The 27,968-nt window shown below is 53.0% G+C and overlaps 8 protein-coding genes across 8 annotated transcripts; 3 read left to right on the plus strand and 5 right to left on the minus strand.

The window, feature by feature from the left end:
• Window positions 1-2,556: 2,556 nt before the first annotated feature.
• Window positions 2,557-6,639, minus strand: N7539_001511 (serine/threonine-protein kinase; the record flags this gene model as incomplete). The annotated part of the gene is made up of 4 exons (XM_056931114.1): window positions 2,557-2,837; window positions 2,914-6,132; window positions 6,349-6,434; window positions 6,497-6,639. The coding sequence occupies 4 exons, from the start codon at window positions 6,637-6,639 to the stop codon at window positions 2,557-2,559; spliced, it is 3,729 nt and encodes a 1,242-aa protein (XP_056793145.1).
• A 2,211-nt stretch (window positions 6,640-8,850) lies between these two features.
• Window positions 8,851-11,359, minus strand: N7539_001512 (GTPase-activating protein GYP6; the record flags this gene model as incomplete). Its single annotated transcript, XM_056931115.1, has 6 exons — window positions 8,851-10,040; window positions 10,115-10,257; window positions 10,314-10,813; window positions 10,908-11,066; window positions 11,124-11,241; window positions 11,337-11,359. The coding sequence occupies 6 exons, from the start codon at window positions 11,357-11,359 to the stop codon at window positions 8,851-8,853; spliced, it is 2,133 nt and encodes a 710-aa protein (XP_056793146.1).
• Window positions 11,360-11,670: 311 nt separating this feature from the next.
• Window positions 11,671-13,326, plus strand: N7539_001513 (uncharacterized protein; the record flags this gene model as incomplete). The annotated part of the gene is made up of 1 exon (XM_056931116.1): window positions 11,671-13,326. The coding sequence occupies one exon, from the start codon at window positions 11,671-11,673 to the stop codon at window positions 13,324-13,326; it is 1,656 nt and encodes a 551-aa protein (XP_056793147.1).
• Window positions 13,327-14,266: 940 nt separating this feature from the next.
• On the minus strand, window positions 14,267-16,036 carry phzA (putative serine/threonine protein phosphatase; the record flags this gene model as incomplete). The annotated part of the gene is made up of 3 exons (XM_056931117.1): window positions 14,267-14,296; window positions 14,455-14,607; window positions 14,684-16,036. 3 exons carry the CDS (start codon window positions 16,034-16,036, stop codon window positions 14,267-14,269), a joined length of 1,536 nt encoding a protein of 511 aa, XP_056793148.1.
• Window positions 16,037-18,444: 2,408 nt separating this feature from the next.
• Window positions 18,445-18,838, minus strand: N7539_001515 (LSM domain-containing protein; the record flags this gene model as incomplete). The annotated part of the gene is made up of 2 exons (XM_056931118.1): window positions 18,445-18,645; window positions 18,728-18,838. 2 exons carry the CDS (start codon window positions 18,836-18,838, stop codon window positions 18,445-18,447), a joined length of 312 nt encoding a protein of 103 aa, XP_056793149.1.
• Window positions 18,839-19,615: 777 nt separating this feature from the next.
• N7539_001516 (uncharacterized protein) lies at window positions 19,616-20,356 on the minus strand (the record flags this gene model as incomplete). Its single annotated transcript, XM_056931119.1, has 2 exons — window positions 19,616-20,046; window positions 20,200-20,356. The coding sequence occupies 2 exons, from the start codon at window positions 20,354-20,356 to the stop codon at window positions 19,616-19,618; spliced, it is 588 nt and encodes a 195-aa protein (XP_056793150.1).
• A 1,111-nt stretch (window positions 20,357-21,467) lies between these two features.
• N7539_001517 (protein MEMO1) lies at window positions 21,468-22,738 on the plus strand (the record flags this gene model as incomplete). The annotated part of the gene is made up of 3 exons (XM_056931120.1): window positions 21,468-21,622; window positions 21,713-21,781; window positions 21,859-22,738. 3 exons carry the CDS (start codon window positions 21,468-21,470, stop codon window positions 22,736-22,738), a joined length of 1,104 nt encoding a protein of 367 aa, XP_056793151.1.
• A 2,983-nt stretch (window positions 22,739-25,721) lies between these two features.
• Window positions 25,722-27,549, plus strand: N7539_001518 (glycoside hydrolase family 71 protein; the record flags this gene model as incomplete). Its single annotated transcript, XM_056931121.1, has 4 exons — window positions 25,722-25,925; window positions 26,003-26,531; window positions 26,622-26,847; window positions 26,952-27,549. The coding sequence occupies 4 exons, from the start codon at window positions 25,722-25,724 to the stop codon at window positions 27,547-27,549; spliced, it is 1,557 nt and encodes a 518-aa protein (XP_056793152.1).
• Window positions 27,550-27,968: the final 419 nt, after the last annotated feature.

Genomic DNA, 27,968 nt, shown 5'->3' on the forward strand with positions numbered 1-27,968 from the left:
GACTGTAGTTATGTAGTATGTAAAGTTCCCTTATCGGCTGACAAAGGGTGTCCGAGCGCAGGGCAATGAACTCAAGCCTCGGGCCCATCACATCTCCAGTAGTACAGTAGTGCCCGAGGTTCATCGACAGGGGAACAAGAACGGGAATCCGGAACGAGCGAGCGAGAGAGAGAGAGAGAGAGAGAGAGAGAGAGAGAGAGAGAGGGCGGGGTACCCAAGTGGTGAAGTAGTGCGGGATGACCATTGGACCTGGATTCATGAATCCGTGCCCTGGACAAATAGGGCCCGGACATGGCAATTGGGGGAGGGGGGAATTTTTTACAGAAGAATTGATAGGATTAGACCGACTGGTGAGTGAGACTAGACTGGAGGTGGACCGTCTGTGCACACGAAGAATAGTCCGCGGGGATCGACTCCCTTCTAGATGCTCCGTGGGGTGGTGATCGCTGGTGCGTGATGCCAGGAACGGGGATGAACAGGTATCTAAGGTAGTGGAGCGATCCGATTCAGGGGAGTGTTGACTTACGATAGCAGGGTAGACTGTAGAGAGTGTAGACTTTAGACCAAACTTGATGTCACTACTTATTACCTAACATACTACTACAGTACTACGAGTAGTCACTCCATACCTCACCTCAACTGACCACAGTTCACACCCCCTTTGGAATCAGACTCGGTCTGTAGTCAGTCCATTCCACCTTCAAACTTCCTACGTCCTAGACGGTGTAAAGCCGCAAAGTCAAGGGTGAGACCCTCGACACATCCATCTCACTGTGCGTGGGGTAAAACCACAGACCCACTATTGCCTCGACACCTGGACACCAAGTCCACCTATGAGTGTCTGCTTCACGACACGCACACACATACATCCACCCAAAAAGGCAAATTCTGTGCAATGGATCAATCACAACAGTCGTAATCAAGCAGAAGCCACCGCTCTCGTCGAGTCGCTGTCAAGGTCGGAGCAGAAAGGAAAGCGTGGACTCTGGGGCGCTGGGCGGGGCTTCGGAGTGGGGGAGGAAGGCGAGCAATCACAATACAGAAGACAGGCACCTGGGCTGGTGGGCACGTGGGTACGTGGGCCCTGGGCCCATTTCCAAAGAGGAGAGTCCGGCAGGTAACGTGACTGTCCCGTGACTGTCCCCGAGAGACAGACATGGAGACAGAAAGAGGAATCGAGCGAGAAGTTGAGAAGAGGTGCGTTTTAATTCCACTATTGTTGGTATACAAATTGCGCAGTCTTTCATCTTTTCGAGGCGACACTCTCTCCATTCTTCGGCCGCCGCAATGCTTCCGGGACGTGTCCGACAACGGCGTGTACACTGTACACTACACACGACTATACATGTGACACCAGTATATAAATAGTTAGTACATACTACATTCTCATAGCACAACCTACACACTACATACTACAGACTTACACAGTACACACTACGCAGTACGCAGTCCACACTGAGCTTCCTCCCTTGACGGTCCAGATCTGGAACATGCTGAACCTCCGCCGCTAGACTCCCTTGGCCAAGGACCGGAACGGGGAAGGGAAAGCCCGCACTAGCCATCAACGCGTGTCCATGTGTCCCACCATTGGCTCAATCCAGATTCCGGGGCTCAGGCATGGGGCTCGGGGCATCCGGAGCGACAGCCACACCCCCCACCCCACCCCGGGTTGAGAAGTTCAGAATCGCGTATCGGCCTGGACGGTCGTACCTGGAACGATCCGTCTATCCAAGTAGAGTGATTCGTTGAGAGAGTGTGTTTGGTGCCATTTGCGCGGGCTCGTTCTTCAAGACGGGGGTCGCATCTCGTCTGTTGATGGCAGATGCCACGGATGTATGCAGGCAATCGACACCTTGGGCTATGTAGGTTGATATGGCTTGGTCTGCGTGGCTGATGGGAACGGTAGGACTAGGAGGAGGGTCATCTCTCAAACTCAATCGCAGCACCCTCCAACTCTTATCCCGAGAAATAAAGATACCACAGCCCCCGGCTCCAGCGCACGTGGAACGCTCCGGCACGAACGAGCCCCCGTCAATGGCCGTAATTAACCATCTACACCTCATCACAGTGGAAAATGATACGAGGATTACTCAGGGGAACTCAAGGGAATCTGAATCAAGACGCTTGTCATTTCCGAATCCTGAGACCACGTCGGAGAGAGGGGGAAAACACCACCAGAACTGCATCGCCTGGTAGGAAGGCGAGCAGGGAAATGACAGACCCAAAAATGCATCCCAGGCTCCCTTCCCCAATGCATCTGCCGCTCATATCACTCGTCACGCAAAGCCTTTGAAAACATTATGGGTGGGGGGTATCGTATTTTTCTTTTTCGGGTCATGAGACAACGGGACAGGGAGAAAAGAAAAGGAGGAGCGAACTGGAGGAAAGGGAAATTCGGGGGGCGTTGGGAGTGACGTGGATGACAAGAGTATGTATCAGACAGACAGAGAAGAAAAAAAGAGATGTCATGATATGGAAGACCCAACCCGGAAGAGCAAAAAGAACCAAAAAAAAAAAAAGAGACAAAGAGACCGCCTCCTTACGCATGCACTCAACTCATCCTGCAAAGTCCTCCGTCGTCAGCCACGGGTGCTCGAGCACCTCCGTGACGGTCAGTCGATTATCCACGTCACGGTCAAGCATCTTGCGGATCAAGTCGATGCATGCTTCGGAGAAAGGGAGGAAAGGAATGCGGAGAGGGTGATCCAAGATCTCATCGACATTGTAAAACGGGTTCTCCTTGTAGACAACCGTGTACAGCAAGATACCCAGGGCCCAGATATCCTGTTCCTTGCCACGATAGGATTTACCTTGAAGCACTTCCGGCGCAGCATAGTCTGAGAAGGACAATGAAAGATGACTGATTAGTCTCAACGCGATCCAGGTTCACTCACATCGGAGGAAAAGACTCACCGATAGTGCCTACAAAGACATCGAAGGGCCCGTTCTTGATGTAGGCCGCGCTGCCAAAGTCGATCAACTTGATCCGACCCTCACCGTCCAGAACCACATTCTCATCCTTGATATCCCGATGAACCACCAACGCTTTCGTGTGCAGATGGTGGATCGCACTGGAGACCTGCTTGAAGATGTTGCGACACTCATCCTCGTCCATGTGGTTCTTGAGCTCGATGTAGTCGAAGAGGTCCATGCCAGGCAGTCCATGGGGCAGCATTTCGATGTAATAATTGACATCGTCTTCGAAGAAGCCCTGCATCTCCACAATATTCGGGTGTCGGTATCCGTCTCGTCGGAGAAAATCAAGGACGTGGATCTCCAGAGGTACGGTGCCGAGTCGCCGATCGCGGGTCCAGGTGTCCACGAGAATGCGTTTCTTCGTGACGTACTTCAGAACCATCTTCTGGGCAGGCTGCTTCTTGAGACGAGCGAGCTTCACTTGGCCATAGGCACCTTGTCCCATCTCCTCCAGGATCACATAGTCATTGATCGTCCGCTTCTGGGGAATCTCTTTCTTGGCGTTATGTGCCTGGACCTCGGTTAGAGGCTGCACAGGACGATCGGTCAGCGGCTCAGAAGCCGCCTCGCTCAGCTGTTGGCTAAGGCTCGAGCTCGGTGACTGAACTTCCACGCCAGGCTTTGTGCTTTCAACGGTGGATGTCCCGTTGGCGGCTATGGAAGATTCCACGGTAGAGAGATGAGCTTCGGTCGTGGGGGACGGGCGGTCGGCTGTGGTATTCAGCGTCGGAAGCATCGAGGGCGACAGGTTGGCGGCCGGGTCCGCAGCGTGAATCTGACGCGAGTACGTGATCCACAAAGCATAGACCAGCTCGGTCACGGCGATGGTGTCGTCGCTGTCCTCCGAATCGCTCGAGCGTTCCTCGAGTTTTTCGACTTGCTCCTTGGAGAAGAAAGTGCTGCTCTTGACCACGCGCAGCTGAACATCAACAACAATTGTGGATCCATCGCGATGCTTCGCCAGCAAGCCGCTGGGCTCGGTGAACACAGACGCAGCGTTGGCCTTGCCTTCGCGAAGTATTGACAACGTGCGCGCTCTGCGGAAGCTGTGCTCGGGAACTACGATCCCATCCACCAACGGAACATCGTCTTCCTCAGTAAGAACATCCAATATCTCATCGAAACCGGGTACCAACTCCGTGATGTGACGGCCTTCGGGGCGATCCTGACCGAACAAAGCCGCCGAGAAAACCGAGTTGGAGCTGATGACCTTGAGCGTAGAAGACGATAGCACCATCATGCCTGCAACATGAGGAAAGCTTGATACCTGCAACGTCCGACCCCCCTCTAGTCGCCCTATCGTCACGGGAATGCATACTCCAGCGGCGGTGCGAGCTGCGAAATGCTTCAGGGCAGTAATTCGATCGAGGCCCCTCTCCGGGGAGCTTTTGAGTGAATCGGCCGGCAAGCGAGGAAGGAGCTCGGTCACCAGCTGACCCTTCTTCACAACTTGAGGACCCCAGATTTTATCCGTGTCGCCCTTGGCCTCGACGACTTTCCACTGTTCATCCAGGCAAATCGACGCCGTGTTTTCGGTGATCTCTTCCAACACCCAGATGAGCCCCCCGCGCTTTTCCATGACCCAAACGCTAGCGGATCCCTTGGTCCCGTTACGCTTCAGTATCGGTACCACATCGCCACACAGCAGTACCCCACGAGACTTGTGAGTCGTGTGGTTGTTACTGCGGTTATTGCGGGTGCTGGAGCCGTACCCGTCGTCGGTTTGAGCTCGTCGAGACTTTTCGCGGGATGAGGGCTTACTGAGCAACTGGGCTGTCACGCCGTTTCCGAGGCCTCGGAATTTAGGATTCACCGCCCGGATATTAGGCCGCTCGGGTTGAAGCGGCGTTCGAGCGGCAGCATCCGTGCTGGGATCGCGAAGCTTAGCCTCCAGCCACTGTCGATGTTCGTGCTGTACAACTTCTAGGATACTGAGTCGGCGGAGCTCGGACTGAGTGACGCCAAATATCAAGCAGGAGAGGTCATTGGCCGCGAGTATGGTCCAGGGTGCTTTGGCTTCTGTCCGGAAGACAGCCTGGGATACAGGCGTCCACTTGCTGCTATGGGTATGTAGGGCCGAGGGCATCGGAATTCCTAATCCAGTTGTTGAGGAGGCTAAAGATTGAGCGGCGTCCGTGGAGGCATAGGGTTGTGCTAGGGTGTCCATCAGCTTGTTTTTGAGTGAGGCGACATTGAGATCCGTATATGTACGTTTTAAGCTTACGCGTCTGGAAGACGGCGCGGAGTAGAGATCCTTCCGAGAGTGTGGCAGCCGGTCACTTGGGACTGCACTCAGGTGGTGGTGAGAGTCGGGTGTTGCCTGGCGTTCGGGCAGATGCGAGAGATCGTGAGTGCCGCCGCCCCGGGAGTTTGACGTGGCAGAGGCCCGATCCACAAATGCCTTTTCGAAGATGTTGTCGCCATACACATCGGCCGGTCCAGTTGGCGGGCCACGAGCGATTGCTGCATTCTCCTCTTCTAGAACGTGAGCGCGCGTCAACAGATCCATCATGCCCTGAATGTCCGCATCGCCACTCATGTTGGCCTGAGCATTCGCGATCGCAGGATTGCTGGCCGCCCAGCCCATCCGGTCCCGCATAAAGTCAATCGATCGCTTCAGGATGTTCTGCCGGCTGTGCAAGAGCTCCTCCGAGTGTTGGGCAAAGGAGAATGAGTGCAGCGATTCCAGGGGAAACCGATGCAAGTCCTCGAGGTCTCCGTAGGTCTGACCCATTGTCATATGGCCGGTGTGTGTACGAGATGACGAACCCGAGCGAGATAAGGGGTTCGGCCGGGCTGTTGAGGCCGCCATCGGCGAGAGGGACGAGGTTGACAGGTTGGGAAGGGTCAGAACGCGCGACGGTTGCTGTCGGATGCGATCCAAACCTGATGGTCCGAGTCCATGCTCACTCTCGAAGAGTGGAGACCTGTCGAGTTGAAACACGTTCGTTAGATTCCAGGCGTTCTCAAGCTCGATTGGCAGTGGGGACAGAAAGTTGACTGCAGACCTGGGCAGGGTTTCATAGCCGGAAGACAAGCTGTCTACCGACCCTCTAAAAGGCCGATCACTCTGCAAGGAAAGCTTGTGGAGACCCGACTCAGACTCGGGCGACTCAGAGAGGGGTCCCAAGGGAGACGACAGCGGACTCGGATCACCTGGAGGGAAGGGAAAATCACATTAGCACTCGCCTCGGCGGATCTCGGTGAACCATTATTTCATGCGCTCCGTTATCTAGGTCAGGCAGTGGATGCGGTCGTCTCCAGTGACAAGGCGAGCATGCCAGTGACAGAATGATAGCTATTCTCAGGTCATCCGCTTGCCCGCCCGGGAGGAGGACATGAAGTGAGTGATCTTGCGACTTCATCCCTCACTCCGCAGAGCTATGTAGATATCATGTGTAGCGCCGTGTTCCGAGTGCCAATGGAAGTCATTCTCAGTCGCTCCGACCTTCTGTGACCTAAGAGGTGTCCGACCTTGCGGTTGTCTCTTTGACTTGTCTTGCTTCATGGGTTCACGGACGAGTCCGCTACTTGGGGGAGGGGGGAAGGACTCCGGATGACGGCGGCCGTGACATGTGAATCCCCAAGCACGGACGGGACGGGTATGGACGCAAGGCATGTGGCCGTGGCCGACTTACCATCTGGGTTGAAAGCTGGACCCATCCTTCTGAGTGTGAAGGAAAGTGGGCGGTTGCACTTCGCACAGTCCTGTTTAGTTCTTTGCGACTAGTGACCAGGATCAGGGTGGGTAGCACCACGAAGGAGATTGAAATCGGACGTGTCGAACTTGGAGTGCGACATGGAACGGAGAGGAAAAAGCGGAACGATCATTCGCTCGAGTCAGCGGGCAGCGACCGGGAGGTTAATGAGGGCAGCTGCCTCGTAACGCGCCCGGCATAAGTGGCGTCACGGGCAAGGCACACGCGCAGGGGGTTTGGGAGGCTGACTCGGCGTTGGTGAACAAGAACGAGAAGAAAAAGCTGGGGGAGAAGATCGAGGAAAAAGTACAGAGCAAATGAGACCGGCGGGGGGGGTTCTCAAGGTGGGGAGAACAATGGAGGCCTCTGGAAAAAGGGAGAGGGCCGACAGACTCGACGGAGGGGAGCACCTCCAAAGAGACTACGAACGCGGTAGTGATGTAATGGAGACTTGGAATAACCTCGGGGATATGCCTTGGATGTGTGTTCTCTAATTTGACATGGGTGGTAGGGCGTGCAGAATGAGGAGACTCCCAGGGTTGGAGGGGGAGGCCATAGAGCCGGAAAGACTGTTGGAGAGTTGGGGGTTCGTAGTCGTACTGTGAAGAAGTGGATTTGTTGCTGTGGTGCATGGACTCGTCTTTTTTTTTCGGTGGAGCTTCTGGATGGGCCGGATGTACATGGCCAGTACCAAGTTCCCACGATAGTAGTAATTTATGTTAGTTGCTACTCACTACTAGGTAGGTAGTCTAGTACCTCTTAACTACTAAGTTACTAACAAGGTTGTTAACCAGTAAGTGAGTACTCTACTACCTAGTACTTTCCTACTTATCACTTTACCAACGTACCTTATGTGGAACAGAATAGAGAAAGGTATGCACTCTTACAATCTAACTTGACTCCCGATAGTCACCGATAGGTATACCCTTGAATTTCATAAATTTACAGTTGACTGGGTCGCGTCCAAAATCTTCTATTTTTGGCCTCGTCGAGGCTCTTCGAGGGCCTACTACTACAGTGGTAGGCTGCTATATCTACCTGATAGGCACGAGGTACATGGCAATCACCATCTAGCATCTACTTTTTACTACAACTATTATCCAGTACCTGGAATACACCTCTTTTGCCCCGGAAAGAATCCCCCAAGGCTCCGACAACTTGAGAGTCTGTACCCCGGAGGTACTAACAATCCTACTAGTCTAGGTAGGTATTATGCGCTAAGCAACTTTATCTGGCTTGGAAGCTGGATGTTGAGAATGATGAAAAGAAACCCCAGATCGATCCGCAAAGCCTAGTATACTACTTCCGACTCTTGAAAGATCATCAACCGGTGAAATGCACCACCCTAGTACAATGTCAACAGTGTACATCTGCAGGGCCGTGCTCCGCATCAATTCCGCGCCCGTGGAGACCGAGCCGAAGCCAAAGACTGTGTTCCGAGTCCCTACAACCTGAACATGGAACATGGGCCCGATATCGCTCCCATGGATGACCCCTTCAGTCAAACAAGAATTGTATCGACGGGCGGTTGCTTTGATGCAAAATCAGTGTACCGGCAATGGGTCACTTGCCAACTTTCTGAAATCAACGGTGTACATTGGAAGTAACTTATACACTCAAGTTTCAACAGTCTGCTCGAGGTGATATCGGGCAGCTTCGCAGGAGGTTTTGCCTTCGCGAAGCACTTCTAGCTGCATGACCATCCATGATCGTGGGTAATGTTGCGGTCCATACCGGTGCCAGTTTCGTACTGAAACGAGACTGCCAGGTTCGGGACGGGCACTGAAAGGACTAAGGCTGCCTATGTAGGGAAGGGAATATGTAGGGAAGGGAATGGAATTCGTCACCAAGTGCCGAGGTTGAAGACGGTGAATTAATTCGACTATTGCATACCTAAGTAGGTACAATTGAGGTTCGGAGCGATCAGTCCATCCTCGAATTGAGCGAGTCCAAGGATACTCGACACGTTACCGGGCTCGCTTGCTAGCCAATTCAGCTGTGCACTATCGCCCAGTCCCCATTGAGGTCAGTGCGCAGGGGATTTACGACGAGCGCAAAAAAGACAGAAAGCAAGAGTCGTGGAAATTCACCGTCAGGGAACTCTGTAAAATATACGTTGGGATATGTGTTCGGCGTGGTCACATCTATATTCGCATCATCCTCCCCAATGACGCCTTCACAGAGGACCTCGAGAGCCGGACAAATTGTGCAAAGCCAGCTCATCCTGCTCGGCTTCGGCACTGTGAAAAGCTTCGTCTGCATGGTTCTTGGAATTGGGTCCATTCTTGCTGCGAGGCTGATCATGGTGCCGTGTCTGCTCCGGAGGCACCGACGCAGGGCTGACAAAGGTGGAGAGGGTCCGATTACCTCCTAACATCCAGGAGAAACCAGAGTCCGCCAGCGATGGCCGGACCAAAGACCGCGGCCTCTCACGGCTTGTGTTCGTGAATTCGTCACTTGAAGCATTGGGCTTCTTGGCGTCTCGACTTTTGCTCAGGTTTGGCACATTCATGACAGGTGGAGATGGAGGTGACTCTACACTGGCAGCCGGGGAAGCTGGAGATGGAGACTTCACCTGTTCCGAAGAAGAGACAGCCGGCTGAATTGAATGAGCATGGACGGTCTCTGGACGCGTTGCATTGTCACTTGTTCTCGGTGCTAATGGCACAGTAGACTCTTCGAGACAAATCTGGACCGACTGGACACGGTCAAGGGTGTCCTTGATTGACTCGCTTTGCAAGGCCCCTGAATCCTTGCTACTTGCCAGTTGCTCACGCAAGTCCTTCAGCGCTTCACCCAGGGTGCTTGCGAGCTCTCGATTTCTCTGTTCCAGATGATTGAGTTGATTTTGCAACTTGAGCTCAGTGGATGCTGACTCTTGTGACTGTGTGCCACCAGCTACGCCTGATAGTGGCCCCGAACGAGAAGTACCAAATCGAGGAGCTGCTTCGTAGTTCATGGTTTGCATGTTTCTTCGCGCCTCAGTCACAGCCCCCCGTACTGCTTTGGCCACTCCCCAGGCCTCTGTCCGCCTCTGAATGCCCAGAGAGACATCTTGCAGAAGTGACTCAAGACTCTTTGGGCTATTTCGAGCCGAAGGCGACGTAGGGGAAGCGCTGTCACTTCGACGTTTGAACTCCTCCCAAATTTTAGAGGTCATGGCAGGCCGAACATTGGAGCGGCTTCGGATTTGAGAAGACTCGGGAGGCCTCCCGGAGTACTTTGAGATCAGGAAAACACCACGTTCGGCCGTGGGGTTCTGTTCCAGGTACAGTGCATCCCGCACAAAGGTTTGGGGTGAGTGCGGCTCTGGAGATGGATAGCGTAAAAGAATGGACAGCGCGCCAGAGTAATCAGCCTCGAGTACTGAATTCGTATAGTCAGCGCGCGGTCGTTCAATCAGCGCCGGGGAGTTGACGCTGCACTTCGAAAATACATACACTGCCAGCGGATCCGGAGTAGCATAGCAATACATGTGAAGTCCACAAGGTCGGACCGAAGACCATGTGCGAACAGCAAGTCCCACATTTCAAGAACTTCTTCAAACGAGAACTCTCTTCCGAAAAGTAGTCTCATCCATCGGCTAGAAGGCCATCAGTGAGAAGGGATCTCAGTATTCAGTCATCGGGTTTGACTCACGTCAAGAAAATTTGTGGGAGTACATCAACGGCGCGTAGATGCTCTGCTAACTCGTTATCGATGATTGAGAGCGCCTCCTGGTGAAGATATTGACACCTGTTGACGATCGGTATTACATCCACCTGGCCATTTGCTGATTTGGTTTCCCCGTGCTCGTAAAACACCCGAGCAGTCTGCATCACACAAAGAAAAAGCGTGAATGAATCATGCTCGATGTATTGAGAATCAAGAACATCCTGCATGAGAACATCTTCGCCGTTTTCAGACGACCTCTCGAGCGAATCTCGATCAATAACCCACACGATAGGAGCTAGCAGCTCATGCATGCCTTGCCTGTAGCCCACATCCGGGTTCAATTTCGAGTAAACGAATAGGATTTCAGTTAGTATCCGTTTCGTAGATGGTTCCTGAAAGAAGAAATTTTCCTGCAGGCAGCGATCGACATCTTGTACGATCTCAGCTCGCAATTTCTCGTCGTTTCGCAGCGTCTGCCAAGGGGACTAGGAATTGTGCAACGAACAATGTCAGAACTGAGTCGAGTGAACTATCGCTTTTTCCGATCTTGATCAATTCCCCATGCGAGCACAGGCGTACCTCATCATCGTCTGCCAACGGATCAACCGTGGACTCGAGATCATCCGGGTGTTCGATGTATTTGAGAAAGTGGGCGCGCAGCGCAACATACGCATCTCGTGATTCAGCGAGCTTGCGGGACCAGTCTGCGCGCTCGACATTGTCGAACAGGAGAAATGTCTACAAATGCCATGAACAGTCTGAACTAGGTAAATCATTTCCTCAGAGTCAGCTGACCTTCCAGCAGACAGACCTTAGTCCATCGGTGCAAAGCCTCTCTCCCTGCTCAGCATCCAACGCTGCTCGCAAGTCAGAGGAGGTAGCATGGTCAGGAAACAGAACGTCCCATCTCTTTCTGCGAGGGTAGCGATAGAGTCAGCGGGGTGTCTTTCTGATGCTAAGCATGTTTATATCGAAATAATGCGCCCCCGTGGAATTCGTCATGCCTACCTAGTCTCAACGAGTGTCCTCATTTCATGAACGAGGCGGTGAGAATACCAGACAAGGAAGAATGATGTAGTTCCAACTTCCCAGTGTGATGAGGGGCGCCGCGGCAAGTCGCGATCAGGTAATCCCGCACCGATAAGTTTAAATAGCGGCTCGTGAGTGCTACCGAACAACAAGCTCTTATCTGTCCCAGCTATCGTGTGCGCTTCCTGGAATCACACATGTTCATAACCTTATCGCGAATCGGAATCAGGTAGACTTGTCAATAAGAAAGGAAGAAGGCCGATCAGACCCCACCAGATGTCTATTTGGTCAGGCTGATCATCTCCAGGCGCAAATGTCCGCAGATCTGTTGGCGGAGTTCGGCCAGGCTCCAAGCGCTGCGCAAAGCTCCAGCGGTCCGACTCAGACAGCACAGCCATCGTCAAGCTTCCTAATAGACAATACGGATCAATCAGACGACATATTCTTCGGCAACTCATCAAAAGCTCCCATTCAGTCTGCAATACATTCTCAGCAGCACGGATGGAAGGCATCTGGGCCAGGTTCACAGCCTTCCGAGGCCCTCCGTCAGGCTGCTCATCGGCCTCAATCTACTTCATTCGATCTTCCTCGAAATCGTGACAGTGATGTACTGTTTGATGCTACTGAGGATTCACCTGCCGGTAGCTCTGACGAGGATGACTGGGGTGATTTTGAAGGCCCAGCGACCAATGCCACTCAACCTCCAAAGCAGGCCAATTCTCAGATTGACCCAAGGATACCTGCAACTCAAGCGACGAGGACCCAGATTCGCCAAGCCCAGGGTAGTTCTTCTGTTGTTGATCTACTTGGGGAACTGTCTGTATCAGAATCTGAGGTTCGATTTCAAGAGCCAGTACCCACTCCATCCTTTTCCCGGCCGGGGCCGAATGACGACTCTTTTGAGGATTGGGGTGACTTTACGAAGGCTCAAGCTGTAAAGCCTCCGCCGCCCGAACATCTCCCCGAGGAGCAGGACTCATTCTCGGAGTGGGATGATTTCACGGACGGTGCACCTACTCAAGCAGTTCCATCTGCGCCGGATCAAAGCCAGTCTTCACGCACAGCCAGCGCTTCGAGCCCGTTTTCATCGGTCAAGAGCACGCCGGCTGCCATGTCCATGGGGAAATCAAGCTCACAGATGCCCAAAAAGTCAACGTCTCCAGCACAAGATTGGGACGAAGACTCATTCGAGGACTGGGCGGACTTTAACGATGATCCAGAAACGCAACCTCCTCAAGTCTATTCCACGTCAACGCCGAAACCGCCACAGCCACCATCTCTAGCTACGTCGGCTTCAACGTCGACAATAAAGACGTCTCATCCAGGGCCGACAACCTCGACCCCAATTGTCCGGCCCACAAACATCCCACCGCCCTCTATCCTCCTCGAACACCTCCTTTCACTCATGCGCACAGTGATCAACGAAGCACAAACGGCTCAAGCCCGCCCAGGCCGCCAAAGGGAACAACTCGCCCCACGAATCCAAAACATCCTCTATACAGCAGCCCGTATCATCGCAGGCCGCACCTACCGCTGGAAACGCGACACCATCCTAGCACAAAGCATGCGCATCGGACCTGCTCGCGCCGGAAAAGCCGGCGGCATGAAGCTCAGCGCCGTCAATAAGCACGAAAACGTCAAGGAGGAACAAGATGCCGTAGATCTGCTGACCATATGGCGTGAACGTGCGTCACTGTTGAATGCCGTGGTTCAATCCGCGGGGTTGAAACCGGTTCCTGCTCTGCCAAGCCCAGCGGCCTTGAAGGTTTTTACGGCTAGGGCTGAGCAGGGCGCTATCAAGGCGGGTCATGCTTGTGCACTTTGTGCTTTGAAAAGAGATGAGCGACTCTTGAAGATCGACGACGATCAGGTGCAGGATAGCTTTGGCGAGTGGTGGACTGATCATTGGGGCCATACCGGGTGTCGGGTCTTTTGGGAGGAGAACAGGGGACTGCTAATGCAGCGATGAAAAGGAATGCTCCAGCTATGCTTCAGACGGGAATTACAGGCTGGACGGGGCAGTATTCAATGTATCATTGGCGTGGTTCTGGAATCTGGAAACTCGCAGGTGGCAATGGCTGACAGCGGACGTGAGGCTCCTTCCCGCTCAATGTTCGACTACGTGGAGGAAATACGAACGAACTAGTTGGTCCCTCGACTCGCAGCGGGTGAGATCTTATAAAGACACCTGGTGAGCTTGGTCTATCTCATTGGAAATTACTGTACAGAAGTATTTTAGCATCAAGGCGATGCAACCAATGATTGGGGCTAAATTGCCAAGAACTGAAAGTGAACCCCAAACCCCTGGCCAAAAACCACCCGAGTGCAAAAGGAGCTAAGCAAGTGAAAGGAGAGATATGATGATGTACACGATTGCGTCCAACTTCACGTAGAAGAAGAAAAGAGGAATGAGGCGCAACGTCAGCAAGGCTGCGGGGCCGCATATAGCTGCTATGTCTGCCACTGATCAAGATGGCTTGAGGTGAGGGTCCTGCCACGACTGGTCGAACAGTCCCTGTGCGGGGACAATCACTCGTAGCCCAAATCTTCCGTCCAAGAAGAGAGTTTTGACACGCCATCGCATTTGATGCTCCGTGGCGTAGATCAATGTTTGAGCCTCTCTTTCCATAGCAGAATCCACATTCTTTCCTCTTTCGCATTACCAGTGGAGGTATGGGCGGCTATGACAGACTGACTGGGTGGCGAATGCGAGCAGGCGCTCAAGAACAGAAGCTCCCGGGTCTGACCTTTCTTCAGCGAGTACGCTAAGAAGCGGTGGCTGCCGACAGGCGGATGATGAGCATCGAAGTTCGATGGCTAGTGAGTCAAGTAAGAATAACCTGCGCCAAAGGCGATAACAAGCATAAGGTCAAAATTGATAAGCGAGACCCGCGATCGTCTTTTGCAATTTAGAAGCTCTGCGCGGACGGTAGGGCGGGCTGAGAGAGAGAGAGAGAGAGAGAGCAGAATTTGTCAGTTATAGGATGTACGACCAGGGCCGACAGGGCTGTGTTCCACGAAGAAATTGTTGAATGGACTGGATGACCAGTCTCGTGGGCACCATGAAAGGAGGAACTGGGGAAGTGGAGCAACTTACAGGGCTGTTGAGCACGCTGTTACGCTTGTTGCGACCCTTCTTGATATGGTTCTTAAGGGCGGTCGAATCCAGTGGTTTCAAGAGTTCGAAGCTGCAGAGGAGTTCACTCGAAACGGACATGATGGCTCCCCAGTTATCGAACTCACCACAGTACTGCGACATGACATCGGTCGGTTAGCGATTTTGATACGCCTGTAGAATGAATCAACCCCGCAATCCAGCGACTTACGTTGGGCGCGGAGAAAACCGTTACCAGGATCCGATCCTGATAGAACTCGTAACCATCCTCGACTACCATGTGGGCTCGACACACCAGATCAAAGTCATGGCGCTGCAAGAAGTTCATGATGACTTTCTTGCCAAAACAATAGCTGACACCTCGCTCGTTTGGCTCCCAGTCTTCTTCCATATCAGCGGGGTCACTCCACAACAGATCATTCAGTAGACCGTAGTCAGGAACGTCGGTGGGCCGGGCAATGCCACGAATGTCATCCATGTGGGATAAGCTAGGCGATAGACCACCATGCACACAGAAGATCTTGCCCGCCACGATCGCGGCAATAGGGAGACAGTTGAAGGTATCAATGAAACCCTTCCAGATCTTGATATTGCAACGGCGTTTGCATTCATCGTAGAATCCATAAACACGCGTGACGTTGGCACACTCGTGGTTACCACGAAGCAGGAAGAAGTTCTCCGGATATCTTAGCTTATAGCAGAAGAGCAGAAGGATCGTCTCGAGGCTCTGCTTGCCACGGTCGACATAGTCACCGAGGAAAAGATAGTTTGATGCTGGGGGGAAACCGCACATTTCGAAGAGGCGGATCAAATCAGTATATTGACCATGAACGTCGCCCACAATCTTGACGGGGGCAGAAAGCTCCAGCAATGCTGGCTGCGAAAGTAGAAGTTCCCGAGTGGCTGAGCAGATAGCCGTGATCTCGGCGTTCTTCAAGCAGACGGTTTTCGTGACTTTGGTTGAGTAACCTGCATCCAAGAGTCGACTGATCATGTCATCCAGATCGATGGACTTCAGCGCACCCATGCCCATGCCCGGTGACCCGGCATGCTCCTGTGGAGGATTGAGAATGAAATCCAGGATGGGGTTCAGCTGGTTTTCGCGCTTGACGAGAATGGACTCCCCAACGTTCGCCACTGTTCCGCTTGGGGGACCTCCTGTAGGAGGGTTGTCAGAGACATTATCCACCTCGCCGCTTTGTTGCATTGCGTTCACATCCTTGTGGCCACGCTTGAGGCTGGTAGACAACGAGGGGGATGGTGGTGGCTCTGGCGAGCCTGTACGGGAGACATTCTCGGATCCGGGAGACGAGAGACCAGAGGCAGATCCTGGGCGGCTGGAGGTTGATTTGACCGATCCTACATCGGACTTGTCGCCTTGACTTTCGGTCCGAGACAGAGCGGTTGATGAAGCACGGGGACTATCGCGAGCGCCGGGGATTTTCGAGCGAATGGAACCACGGAACGATCGAAGGGACTCCTTCGTGTCAGATTTGGAAAAGGATGGGTATGACTGCAAGGCATCGCCTGAGCCGTTGCTCCCCTTGGAATGCGATTGACCCATCGCGACAAGGACAGAGCACTGCCAAGAATCAATTAGGGGGGGAAGAGTTAAATGCAAGGTCTGTCTTGTGTGTCGTGGTCTTGCAGTGATTCCAGGGTCTCAGAACCGGTATTTGGAATGTCTTGGCTCACGAGCTCAGGGCGGGCGCAGTCCAGACACGATTCTAAGCTTTCAACTGCACACAATGCGGATGAGGCGGACGCCGAATGCTAGAAATTACTGCAACCTTTCACAATTTGCGACAGTAAGCGACGGAGTTTGCTCACCCGGAGCGGGCGATGTGACGTGGGTTTGAGGGTATGGGCGACGTGAGCGCAAGGTATAAGAAGCGACAGGCGACCGAGCGGTTTCTGGAAGGCACAGGACCGGTGGTTCCTCGGCCGAGGCAAGGGAAAGATAACAAATGGCTTTGAACGGAAGCCTTTGGTGATGAAGCTCAACGAGTCTGAGTGTGGCCGTTTTGGAAACACGACAACGAGACCAGGATAATCCGACCTGAGGCTGCGCGAACAGGGAGCTGCTGCACCCGTAATTAGTCTATGCCCAATGAGAGTGGACCAGTCAGGCACCAAAGGAAGAGCAATCGACAAGGCCAGACTCCACAAGAGCTAAGCCTTCAATGATATGTGTGAAGGGCTGGATACTGTGACAGCAAAGGCAAGGGAGAACAGAAACTGCGGGAAGTTGGGAATGATGTGGGTGGTGGAGGGTGAACGGAAAGAGCAAGATGCGTCATTCCGTCTGGGGATGGCGAGGCATGTACATCCATCCCGCTTGACGTGGAGAGGACGACCAGGCGATCTCAACGGTACAGGAGGCGGCGAAGGGCAGGTTGCGAAAGCACTCACACTTCACAGAGAGAAGGTTGTCTCCAGGAGGCGGAAAGTTGTGATGTCTGAGTAGCGGCCGTGAATGATTTTTTTTCAAGGTCCTGATGGAGGAGAGGAAGAAAAGGGAAAGAGGGGAAGATAAGTGGTGAGGTGTATGGATGAGGTACTCCGCCACGGCTGAGCTGTGGGAAGATACTTTACAGTACCGAGGACGGTCGACCGGGCTAGGACCTTTGGCTACTGCGATTAGTGTACCGTTAACGTGCTGGCGATGGAGGTTGCATGTGCTTGGAGGCCTTGAATGGACGATGGGCTCCACTCGCTGGCTGAACTGGGCTGAGCAAGACGCCTCGGATCATTGATGGACCGGAGGCAGAAGGGGAATCTACTCAGTCTAGGCCTGCGAACACCCTATCAATAGCTCCAGTCATCGACTGTATTCGTGGTCGGTGTTGGCCTCGACTGTTTTACGTTCCATTTTCATGATTCAAAGGAGAGTCAGAAATGCCATGACTCGGCGGCTTAGAAAGTATCCCGGATACTAGCGGGCTTTCGTGTTTATCGAATTGGGAAAATCCCTCTAGGCTTTATTACCTATTTTGCTTAGGCGCCTTTGGGTGTGTTACTCGCAGCCTGGAGGAAAAACATGGGAGGCTCACAGCATCTCATTTTGGATGACAAGAAACAAATTCAACTCTACACCCATATGTGACACACGGTCGAGGTCGAACTGGGCCCTATATTCTTCGACAGGGCGAGCAAAGGGAGAAATTGAAGCTTCCAAAGCGACCGGCCGATTCCCGGCGTCCAGGGAGCAATGATGCGCATAGACTTCAGGCCTCGGCTCCAAGGGCAAGTAGAAATCAGGAATCTGCTTTTTAAAGTACAATAATGCTCAGCCAAAGAGGGTCATGTGTCGATCAGGAAAGCTACATCTCTTCACGTGGCGGGTGAGAGATGCATAAGGCGTGCAGATTCAAATCCTCGCACAGAGTTCGGCGTCAAGACAGAATGCTGATAACAGCCTCTCCGCCTGCAAGTCAAGTGATCAAGCAGCAAGTCGGAAGGAGCTGGGTAGTCGAGTGTTGAACGAGCGGCGTAACCGACACATACATTTGCGCAGATGCCAAGGCTGCAGACCGATGTTGTTGGCGGGGACACCGCCATTTGCATGTCTGTGCTGGGTCCACCTGTCGTGCAGGATCTGTCGTGACGCTCAGATGAGGTAAATGAGGTAACGTTTGAACTTGCTACGCCGAGAAATACATATGGCGGACTGCGAGGACGGAGTTTGGCACCCACACACGGTGACCTACGTCTTCTGCCAGCCCCGCAGCTGTTCTTGGTGTGCCTTGAGTCCGTAGACCATATGAGTTAAATGCTGATGGTGCCAAGCGATAGAGGACGCATGGTTCCATCAGCATGACCTCTTCCTTTCTGCAAACAACGGCTCGAGCTCCTGAGGGCAGCTTCCCCGAGAGCATGTTCATTTCCCCTGAGTGGGAGATACCAGATACCGGAGACTGATTTGCTCGCCAATGCGTTCATGGCTGTGTGTCGATGAACCGCACGGCAGTCTTATTCCAGCTCAATCTTCGTAATGTGGTGGCCAGGAACGACGATCAGACCAATCAATCGGCTGCTCATATTGACCTTGACCCGTGTAGCTTTCACTTGGGTTTCGTCCCATGACTCTGTTTCTTTCGCGGCGGCTTCTTGGACGGCAGAGGCGCTAGGCATACGGTATTCAAAGGAATTGGCCAGGATGATATTTCGATCCTATGATTTGTAAATGAAGAGATCAGTGAAAGTCCTTCTACTCAATTGGTAATTTGGAGAGCAGGTGTGATGGAATGCTTACGGCGTCAGTGCATTTAAAGAGACCAACAAACATGCGACCGTCACTTGCGTGAATACGCAGAGTTCGGCCGAGGAGGCCACTCAGATAGGAAACTGCTTTTTCCGTGTCCATGATACCGAGAAGATTATGCAAGATGGCAGAAGAGTGTTGGCCTAGATGTCGCCAGTGGAGAAATGTCCAGGGGTCGCGTGTCTGCGGCTCAAGCTGGAAAGCTTGGGCAAGGAGTTGCGCGACTGTCGCTCTGGTTGATTGACAATCCTGATATTTCAAATGTGAGGCTGAACGGGACTGTCACAATATGACCGATGTTGACGGGCATGTGTTTCGCCAATTGGGGGCACCGTCGACGTTTATGAGTTGGTTGGGTTCAATTTGGAGACTGGAGTAGGTCTGCAATCGTGGTGACGGCTTGGCCGACGGGCTCGTGCCCCACATACTCGGTGGTCACCGCCGAGGCTCTAATTGAACTCAACGGGTGGGTAGTTGTGTACTACTGTACTGTGTACGATACGCCCAGTGACTTATCTTACCTCTTCATCATATCTCTGAGCCATAAGGTCACATATACGACAAGAGACCAGCGCTTACAATGACTCACAGCTCGACTCGAAAAGAAAGTCATGCAGGTGGTCCTTGAAATATCTGGGTTCGTGTTCAGATCGTTTATATGCTGTCCGCACTCTGCACTAACCGTCCTTCCCAGTAGTCATACAACCTGAAAATGCTAATCCCAACAGAAATTTCCGTAAAACGCCGGCAGATGTTCAGTAGACACCTTGTGTCACCACCGGAACATGCCAATTACCAAAAGAGCCAGAAATTGGACGACTCTCTCCAGGCGACCTGCGCTTGGTTATGAGTCGAGCATTGGTAGCCGCCCAAGTCGCGTCAAACACCTCCGTTCCAGAATGCCCATTTAGAGACTGGGTTGGAGCTATCATTGCTTTGTTCTCCGTCTACCTCCATTTCCATCTCCATGTCCGTGTCGGTGTTGAAAACCCCTGGGCTCATAGTCTCACTGCCACTCGTGCTCTCGCTTGCATGTAGTTGCGAAAAGGCCTGGTGCCGAAGCAGGTCGTCGCGGTGGACCGCGGTTTCATTGGCACGGGCAGCCAGAGCTTCTGGTGATGGTCGGAAAGATGACGATTGCTCCGATCGAGGTTGGAAGAATCGCAAAAGTGACTGCTGGCGTGGATCAACGGCTTCGGAGGTAGTGCCTTGCTCTGCGTCGGTCATTGCATCGTCCGCGATGTCCATGGGGGTGGTAAGTGGCTGCTGCTGTTGTGCGGAGTAGATCCAGCGAAGAGTTTTCTCTTGTGCTTGTTAGCGACGAATGACATTTTGAAGCAACTTGGTAGAGACGAGGGCTCTCTCTTGTCGCGCGGTCCCCGGGTTCAAACCCTGTGCAGGCACCATGCAGGGGTCTTCAGGGTCTTCAGGGTCTTCTCACACAACACACACGGAGGACGTACCGTATACCACATCATCATCAGGTCGTCCGTTGCGAAAACGCTTTCGCGTTCGGCTGGGAAGCTCCGCAGAGCCATTGGACGGACCCCAGCTACTGGGAGTAGACCATGCCGTACCGGGCGCCGGGCCAGACAATGAAGCTTTACGCTTGACAGACATTGTGATAAGTCTTGAAGAGAAGGGGAGAAGATGAGGAATGGGCGTGACCACGGTAGCGCTCGTCGAGTCGACCTCTGAGCCTGTGGAAATGGTAGAATGGCAGCTCACACGACTGAAGCGAAGGATGCGAGAGACTGTCGCATGCCGAGTGAGACGAAAAGGCTGGACTGCATTCATGGCTGCTGATTGGCTGATCGCGTCTTGGGGTTGGCACATTCGCGTTGACCGGGACACGCTATTCCGGAATGGGCAACATTACTCTGGGAATCCGATCCTCTTCTTGTTGCTTTCCTAGCCAGAAGTATCTGGAGACGGTATAAAGCGGCCTCGGGGTTATCAGTCAGAGAGAAACCCCACTGGATGCTTCATTCTAGCGGACAGAATCTCAAACATTGTCTACTTGGGTCGGACAGCCTGTTTGATGGGGAGAAGGCCCCATCGGAGTGAGCGGAAATCCTTCCGAGGGAACGCGAGCCGGAGATTCTGCCACTGTAGAACACCAGAAGGTCAGTAACTTACCACCAACTGTAGGGGTTTCCACAGGGCAACTTAAGTCAGTCGCACTATATCTTTAGTTGTATTATTGAGGTCGACGAGTAGAGACACGAGTTTGTTATGAGAACACACGGAGCGAAAAAGTGTGGCTCAACTTTCTCTCCTCTACAGGTGCGTCTGCAATTACGACGTCATAGTTGTGATTGGGTGATCAGGATTCATGCAGGATCGTCGCGAGGCTCCGATCATTCAGGTAAGTGATTCTTTGCCTGGACAAAGTTTGACGACGACTGTGCTCAAAACGATGCGTACCAGTTGATGGGAGCTTTGACACGAGGCTCAGGCGGAGACGAGGTTCTAGCACGTGTATGGACCCCGACTGACACCTCACTCCTCCAAGTTCATCGGCAGTTCGCATAGGTAACTTAGTAGTAGTAGTATACTTCAGGTGCTCCACCCATAGATTAGGTCGTGGCTGTATCTCCCCGCTCCTCGCACTTGAACCTCCCATCCATTACGGTACCGTCTTCGGCCTGTGACCATCGGAGCGACGAAACCTCTTCAAGCTTTGAAAATCACCGTACCTTGATCAAGCGTGTGATTGACAGCCGTGGCCATGTCTGTCAGACGAGCTTCTCATGCTGGATCCTGGTATTCGGATAGTGCCCGAACGCTTTCCCGCCAGCTGGATGACTGGCTGGATCAAGTGCCCGATGCTTTAGATCAAGTCGGATCCATTCCAGTACCCGGAGGTCGAGTGATCATCGCACCGTATGTATTGCTTGACTTGCGTGAAACAGCTTGCCCCATCGGTACGAAAGTGTTTGGATTAAGATAATAACCATGTTCAACAACACACAGGCACGCAGGCTATGCGTATTCTGGACCCTGCGCAGCCTTTGCCTACAAGGCTCTTGATCTTTCCAAGGCGTGAGTTGGTCCATGAGGAATCTCGATTCATTCTTGACACTCTCCTCAAGTCTCTGACCTCGAGACTCGTACGACAGAAAGCGCATCTTCATCTTGGGCCCATCCCATCATTATCCATTGTCCACGCTGGCTCTACCCCAGGTCACCTCGTACGAGACCCCGCTCTCCGATGAGCCTCTGCCGCTCGACACCGATCTGATCAGCGAGCTTCTCACCAAAGCGGCGACCAAGCCAAATGGCACTACGCTCCGGTTCACCACCATGAGCCGGTCGGTGGATGAGGATGAGCACAGCATTGAAATGCAGCTGCCATATCTCCATCGCCTCTTGCAGGTGCAGCTCCCCAACACACCAACGGCGCAGTACCCACCACTCGTTCCAATCATGGTCGGGAGTACTTCGGCTGCGACAGAGCAAGCCTTTGGCACCTTACTCGCTCCGTATCTGGCAGATGAGGAGAATGCCTTTGTAATCAGTTCAGACTTTTGCCACTGGGGACTTCGTTTCCGCTACACCTACTATGTGCCCCAGGCTCCTTCGCCCGGGCCAAGCCTCCCACTTTCAAGCTCCGACCTGCCTCAGCCAGGAGCCGACCTAGATGATGCCGCTGAACACATCGATTCTGTCTGCACGGGACATCACCTGCAACGACGGGATCGGATTCCAGGGTCTGGTCCTGCCATTCATGAGAGTATCTCTGCTTTCGACCTTGCAACCATGACGGCCATCTCCACGGGGTCGACTGAGACCTTTCTCGATGCCATCGAGCGTACGGGGAACACCGTGTGTGGTCGTCATCCCATCGGCGTGATTATGGCAGCGTTCGAGTCAGTGACTAAGAGCTCGTCAGGAAGCAAGAATGGACTCTTCCATTTCCTACGATATGAGCGTAGCTCTGATGCGGTCGATGTTGCGGATAGCTCGGTCAGCTATGTTGCGGCGGTAGCAGCTCTATGATTTGCCGGTGTTTTATGATGCTCATAACCCGACATCTTTTTTGGCAGTAGCCTGCTCGGTCTCTCATGGGCGCTGAGGGGCCGGGTTTAGCTTTTAACTTGCGTTAAAAACAACAGGACGCAGTCATAAACCAAGCTTGTTTCTAGTTCAACCCGATCAACAAGATTTACGTCAATAAAACAAGACTTTGTAGCATGCAGATTGTGCAATGATATTAGGATCAAGGAAGATCTCAAGAAGCGGTTGGCCATGCGGAGGAAATGTGTATAGTCAATAGTGTATACTGTTATAAGTTAGTACCTACTACCATGTAGTACTGTACCTACTAAGATAGCCCATACCAACGGCAAGACAGTCTGTTCCACTCTCTGGTCCAACAGTCTACCTTTATCAACTCGGCCGCTCAAATCAGAGCGCGCTCGATACGATTTGTTCCTGACATATCTACTGTATACCTTGGTATGACACTCCCGGCCTACTGTGCTTGTTTGGAGAGTAGTCTCCGGTCCCACGCCCTCTTGTGACTTGACTTGCTGTCCGATTCTCAACCCCATCTTAGAGTAATCGTATGGACTGTGGCCCAGGCCAGTCTGTAGAAGACTGGGCGACAGCCCCACGTGGCGCGGGACCTGGAAACTTCGGCGTCGGCAGTATGAGGCGAATTCTCGCTTACTTGCTGTATTCAAGATGGTACTGGTGTAGTAAGCAGTTCCTGGGTGGCACTGAGAATTGGGTACTCGAATCTTAGCTTTTGCCGAAGGGGCTGATGACTGTTTCTGACCCGATTCATGGGGGAAAGCCCATGTCACTTGAATGGTACACATTCTATCGGTGGTAAATAAGAACGCCCTTTGTGTTGTGGTAGTTGTGTATTTGATTCTTTAATCTGTCAGTCACTCAAGCAGCCCTACAGCGGGACGGAAGCTCCTTAATATCGGAAACCCGCCTATTGGCGCCACTTTTCATATTAAGCATTGGGCACAGTGTGACCCTGTGCGATGTGTCGACCCGCCAAGCTTTGTAGAAAATTAATGTGATCGAAATCAATCAAGCAATCGGACCAGGAGAGGTGTCGTGATCGAAAGACGAATCGAGCAAGATCGGTCCGAGAAACGGAATGAGCGTCTTGAAGCCTCAGATGGATGCACGCATCCCTCGGTCCATGCCCAAATGGAACGGAGGGACTGTACGCTAAGGACTAGGCTTTCTCTTTCCTCTTCGGTTCAGGGATCCAGTCTATGGCGCTCCGCGGTCGATCAGGACTCGTTGGACAGCATTGACCTGGTGGCACTGAGATTGATCACTGCGATCATCTCCCCCTTCAGCGGTGGGAAGTCTTTCGTCTTTCTCTGTTCTGGTCAAGTCCGATCTTACTCATCAATTGTCTCATCCCATGCGTCGTGATGGCAAAAGAGAGACACCCCGGGGAGACTGAAGACTGGAGATGAGTCGTGCGAGAGGGATATGATCAAAAAAAAACCCCATGCCAGATCAGGCTCTCCGGACAGAGGCTCGAGCGCGGTGGAGACAGTAGCCCCTTCAACATCTGTAACAGGCACCGCCGGTCTGGAAACCGCCATCGCAAATTGATCAATCGAATCGACCATGGCCATCGGCCCTACTGAACAGTCTGATTCGCGCCCGTCGACCTACCGTGGAGCCCGAGATCATCCAGGAGGAGGCGACCACCCATTCGGGTCAAGACCATCGTCGACTGTTTAGCAGCCCCTCGTACAGTAGTTGATCCGCCTATCAGCCGGGCAGGCGGTGCGCGTGTCAACTGTCAACTGCTCAGCTCACTCTTCACGCATGGCAGAAGCTCAAGCTCGTCATTGGCACTCTCTGGCAAGTGGGGACTCGGAAGAGCCGTGTTGATTCTGCGGTGTACCGTCGGGACCTGAATCTTGGGTGTGAACGGCCCCGGTCGGTTCCTGGCAGCTTGCCGCACGGTTCATCCCACAATCACAGTCGGGAGAGGAAGCACGGTCGTCAGCTTGCTCTGCATCAGGCCCCAGCTTGTTCCTTGCAGTTCTGTATAATGGCAATTGTTCAGCTTGATCTGTTCGACTCTATAGCGTACGGGCAGACAAAGATTTCCCTTTGACTCAAGGCCGTCCTTGTGTCCGGGTCCACACCCTGTATGCCCCTCCGCTACAGAGATTCGCTCGGATCATCCACGCGCTGGTGGCGTCCATCGTGGGCGCGCGCGCTAAAAGTCACTCGTGGGGCGGATGGACCTTCGACGGTCGTTCTAACCTCTTTCTGCTTTGTCTCCTGCGTTTCAGATCCGACAAACGCTCGTGTGTATTTGACTGCCGTCGCACTGAGGGAAAAGAATCCCGACCATTTTCAAGACCCATCGGTGATCGCGCCCACTTTCACCCCTAACCGCTCGGTCCTCATTCGTCCCTGCAGATACTGATTATCAAGTCGTTGGAGGACGGATCTCGTATGTTCTCAGTCATTGGCTCACTGCAATCTCGACAGAGAAGATTGCCATCGCGGGGGTTTGCTTCCAAGGCTGACGGACAGATTTTGGGTGATGAGGGGTTGAGCCAGCGGCGCCACCAACATTCGGAATCTCTTCAGGGAGAGAGGAAAAGGCAAAAGCGCAAAGGCTCACGGTCCCGTGTCGGGTCGATATAAGTAAGACTGCCCCTCCAGTAGGTACACCTCTTCTTTCTCTCTTTGCTGGATGTAGACGTTCCCTCCTTTTCGTCCCTTCACCTTCCTTTCCCTTGCCCTCGAGGTTGTTACCAGTGCTGGTTGCTGGTAACTTGCCTTTGGTTGACTGATCTTCTCAAGTATCACGATCTTATCTGATTGCTCCTCTGTTGAGTTGAAGCATCACCTACACTCCTTGATTTTTACTTGAATTTCCACTCCTTTCTTGAGAAATCAGTCAACTCTGTACGTTCCTTGTTTTCTTCATCTTGACCGTCCTTTTTTTTTTTTTCCTCTGGTGCAACCTCTCCACGCAACAATGTTTCGCCAGCTTCTTATTTTGGCCCTAGTCGGCTTCATCATGCCGTTCTCCTGGGCATGGCCCATCTCCAGCTGTGGAGGCTCGAGAAGCTCTTCCGCATCTGCATCGACCCCTACGCCTTCTCCTCCGGGCTCAAGTCTGGGCCCGGCTCCCACTCCGGTGGCCGGACATACTGACCGGTTGGTGTTTGCTCATTTCATGGTAAGAAAGCGCTCACGATCTGTTGCCTCTTCACACAGCCTCCCTCCCAAGCTAACATGACTCTTCTTTCCCCGTAGATGGGCATCACCAGCAACCGCCAGAACGCAAGCGACTACGACGGTGATATGCAACGCGCCAAAGCCGCAGGCATTGACGCCTTTGCGCTGAACATTGGCATGGACTCTTTCACCGACACCCAGTTGGACCTGGCCTACGAATCTGCCGCGCACAATGATATGAAAGTGTTCATCTCATTCGATTTCAACTGGTGGAGTACCAGCGACGCCGCCGGCGTCGGAGCCAAGACCAAGCAGTTTGCGGATCATCCTGCTCAACTCAAAGTCGACGGCAAGGTCTTTGTCTCGTCCTTTGCGGGTGATGGTCTGAATGTTGCTGCCCTCCGCGCGGCCGTTGGGCAAGAGATCTTCTTTGCTCCCAATTTCCAGCCCAGCAAGAGCAACTTTGACGACCTCGACGCTGCGTTGAACTGGATGGCGTGGCCCAGCAACGGCGAGAACAAGGCCCCCACCGTCAACCGTCATGTCTCGGTGGTGCAGGGCGATGAAGCGTACACTGATGCGTTGAAGGGCAAACCCTACATTGCGCGTAAGTGGTTCACCCTACCCCAGGAAAAGAAGTTGGCATGCCAATGACGGGAAAGAAAGCTAATGAAAGGTGATGTTTTGATGTTTCTAGCCATCTCGCCCTGGTTCTCCACCCACTTTGGCGCCGAGGTTTCCTACAGCAAGAACTGGGTCTTCCCCTCCGATCTACTGTGGTACAACCGCTGGCAGGAGATCCTGGCCAAGGGTCCTCGGTTTGTCGAAATTATCACCTGGAATGACTACGGCGAGTCACACTATGTCGGCCCGCTGTCCTCGCCGCATACTGACGACGGAGCATCCAAGTGGGTGATGGATATGTAAGTTTTTTTTTTTTTTTTTTGTTTCTTTTTTGTTTCTTTTTTGTTTTGCATTACGCGATGTCCCAGCTTAGAGAGAAAGGGCTGACCATCTCTGTCCCCAGGCCTCACGGTGGTTGGCTTGACATGGCCAAGCCCTTTATCGCGGCTTACAAGGCTGGTGCCACCCACGCCGAGCCGTACGTCGAGGAGGAGAGACTGGTGTACTGGTACCGCCCAACCAAGGAGGGTGTCAACTGCGACGCCACCGACAACACCATGGAGGGCACCCCCAACAACAGCAGCGGGAACTTTTTCGCAGGTCGCCCGAACGGCTTCCACACGATGACGGATGAAGTGTTTGTGGTTGCCATGTTGAAATCCCCCGCCCAGGTGATGGTCAACTCGGGCGGTCAGACCACGACTTATGATGCGCCCGCCGGCATCACGGCATACAAAGCGCCCATGGGAACCGGTCAGCAGCAATTTGCCGTGGCTCGCAACGGGCAGAATTTCCTGTCTGGGACCAGTGCGCGGGACATTGGGGATACCTGCAATTGCGGGATCTACAACTTCAACGCGTATGTGGGGACCCTTCCAGCGCCCGCCGTGATGGACCAGCTCCAGCCGACGGGGCAAGCGATGTTGACCAAGGGCTTGAGGATGGTGTGTCCGACCACATCGCAAACGCACATCGTCACTCCATCGCCCACTGCGGCGTGAGCGTTTGAAAAAGATGGAAAAAAACAATTGATCTTGGGATTCAGAAGGGAAAGCGAAAAAAAAAAGAGACAAAAGAACACGAGAAAAAGGAATCAAGGGGTTTTAGTGGCAGAAGGGTTGAGAGAAACATGGACACGACGAAACGAATGTGCCATGAGGAGAGATCACGAACAGCAGCGCTGGACTCTTCCCCGTAACGCATCTCACTTCATCTGATGCTGGTCGTTGGTGAAGTTGCAGACATGGCGAGATTTGATACCCCTTAGACATGAGACAGTCTATACCATTCTTCCAATTTTGTTCATATCTTGCCTCTGGTATTTGCATCGTACAACTACAGCAAGTGTCAGTCCTTGTACAATACGAGATTAGTAAATTGTATGTCCTTGACCATCTGAGTATCTACCATCCCTCCTCCA

Source organism: Penicillium diatomitis (assembly GCF_028827545.1).
Source record: "Penicillium diatomitis strain IBT 30728 chromosome Unknown utg000002l_segment0_segment0, whole genome shotgun sequence".
NCBI classification, from domain to species: domain Eukaryota; kingdom Fungi; phylum Ascomycota; class Eurotiomycetes; order Eurotiales; family Aspergillaceae; genus Penicillium; species Penicillium diatomitis.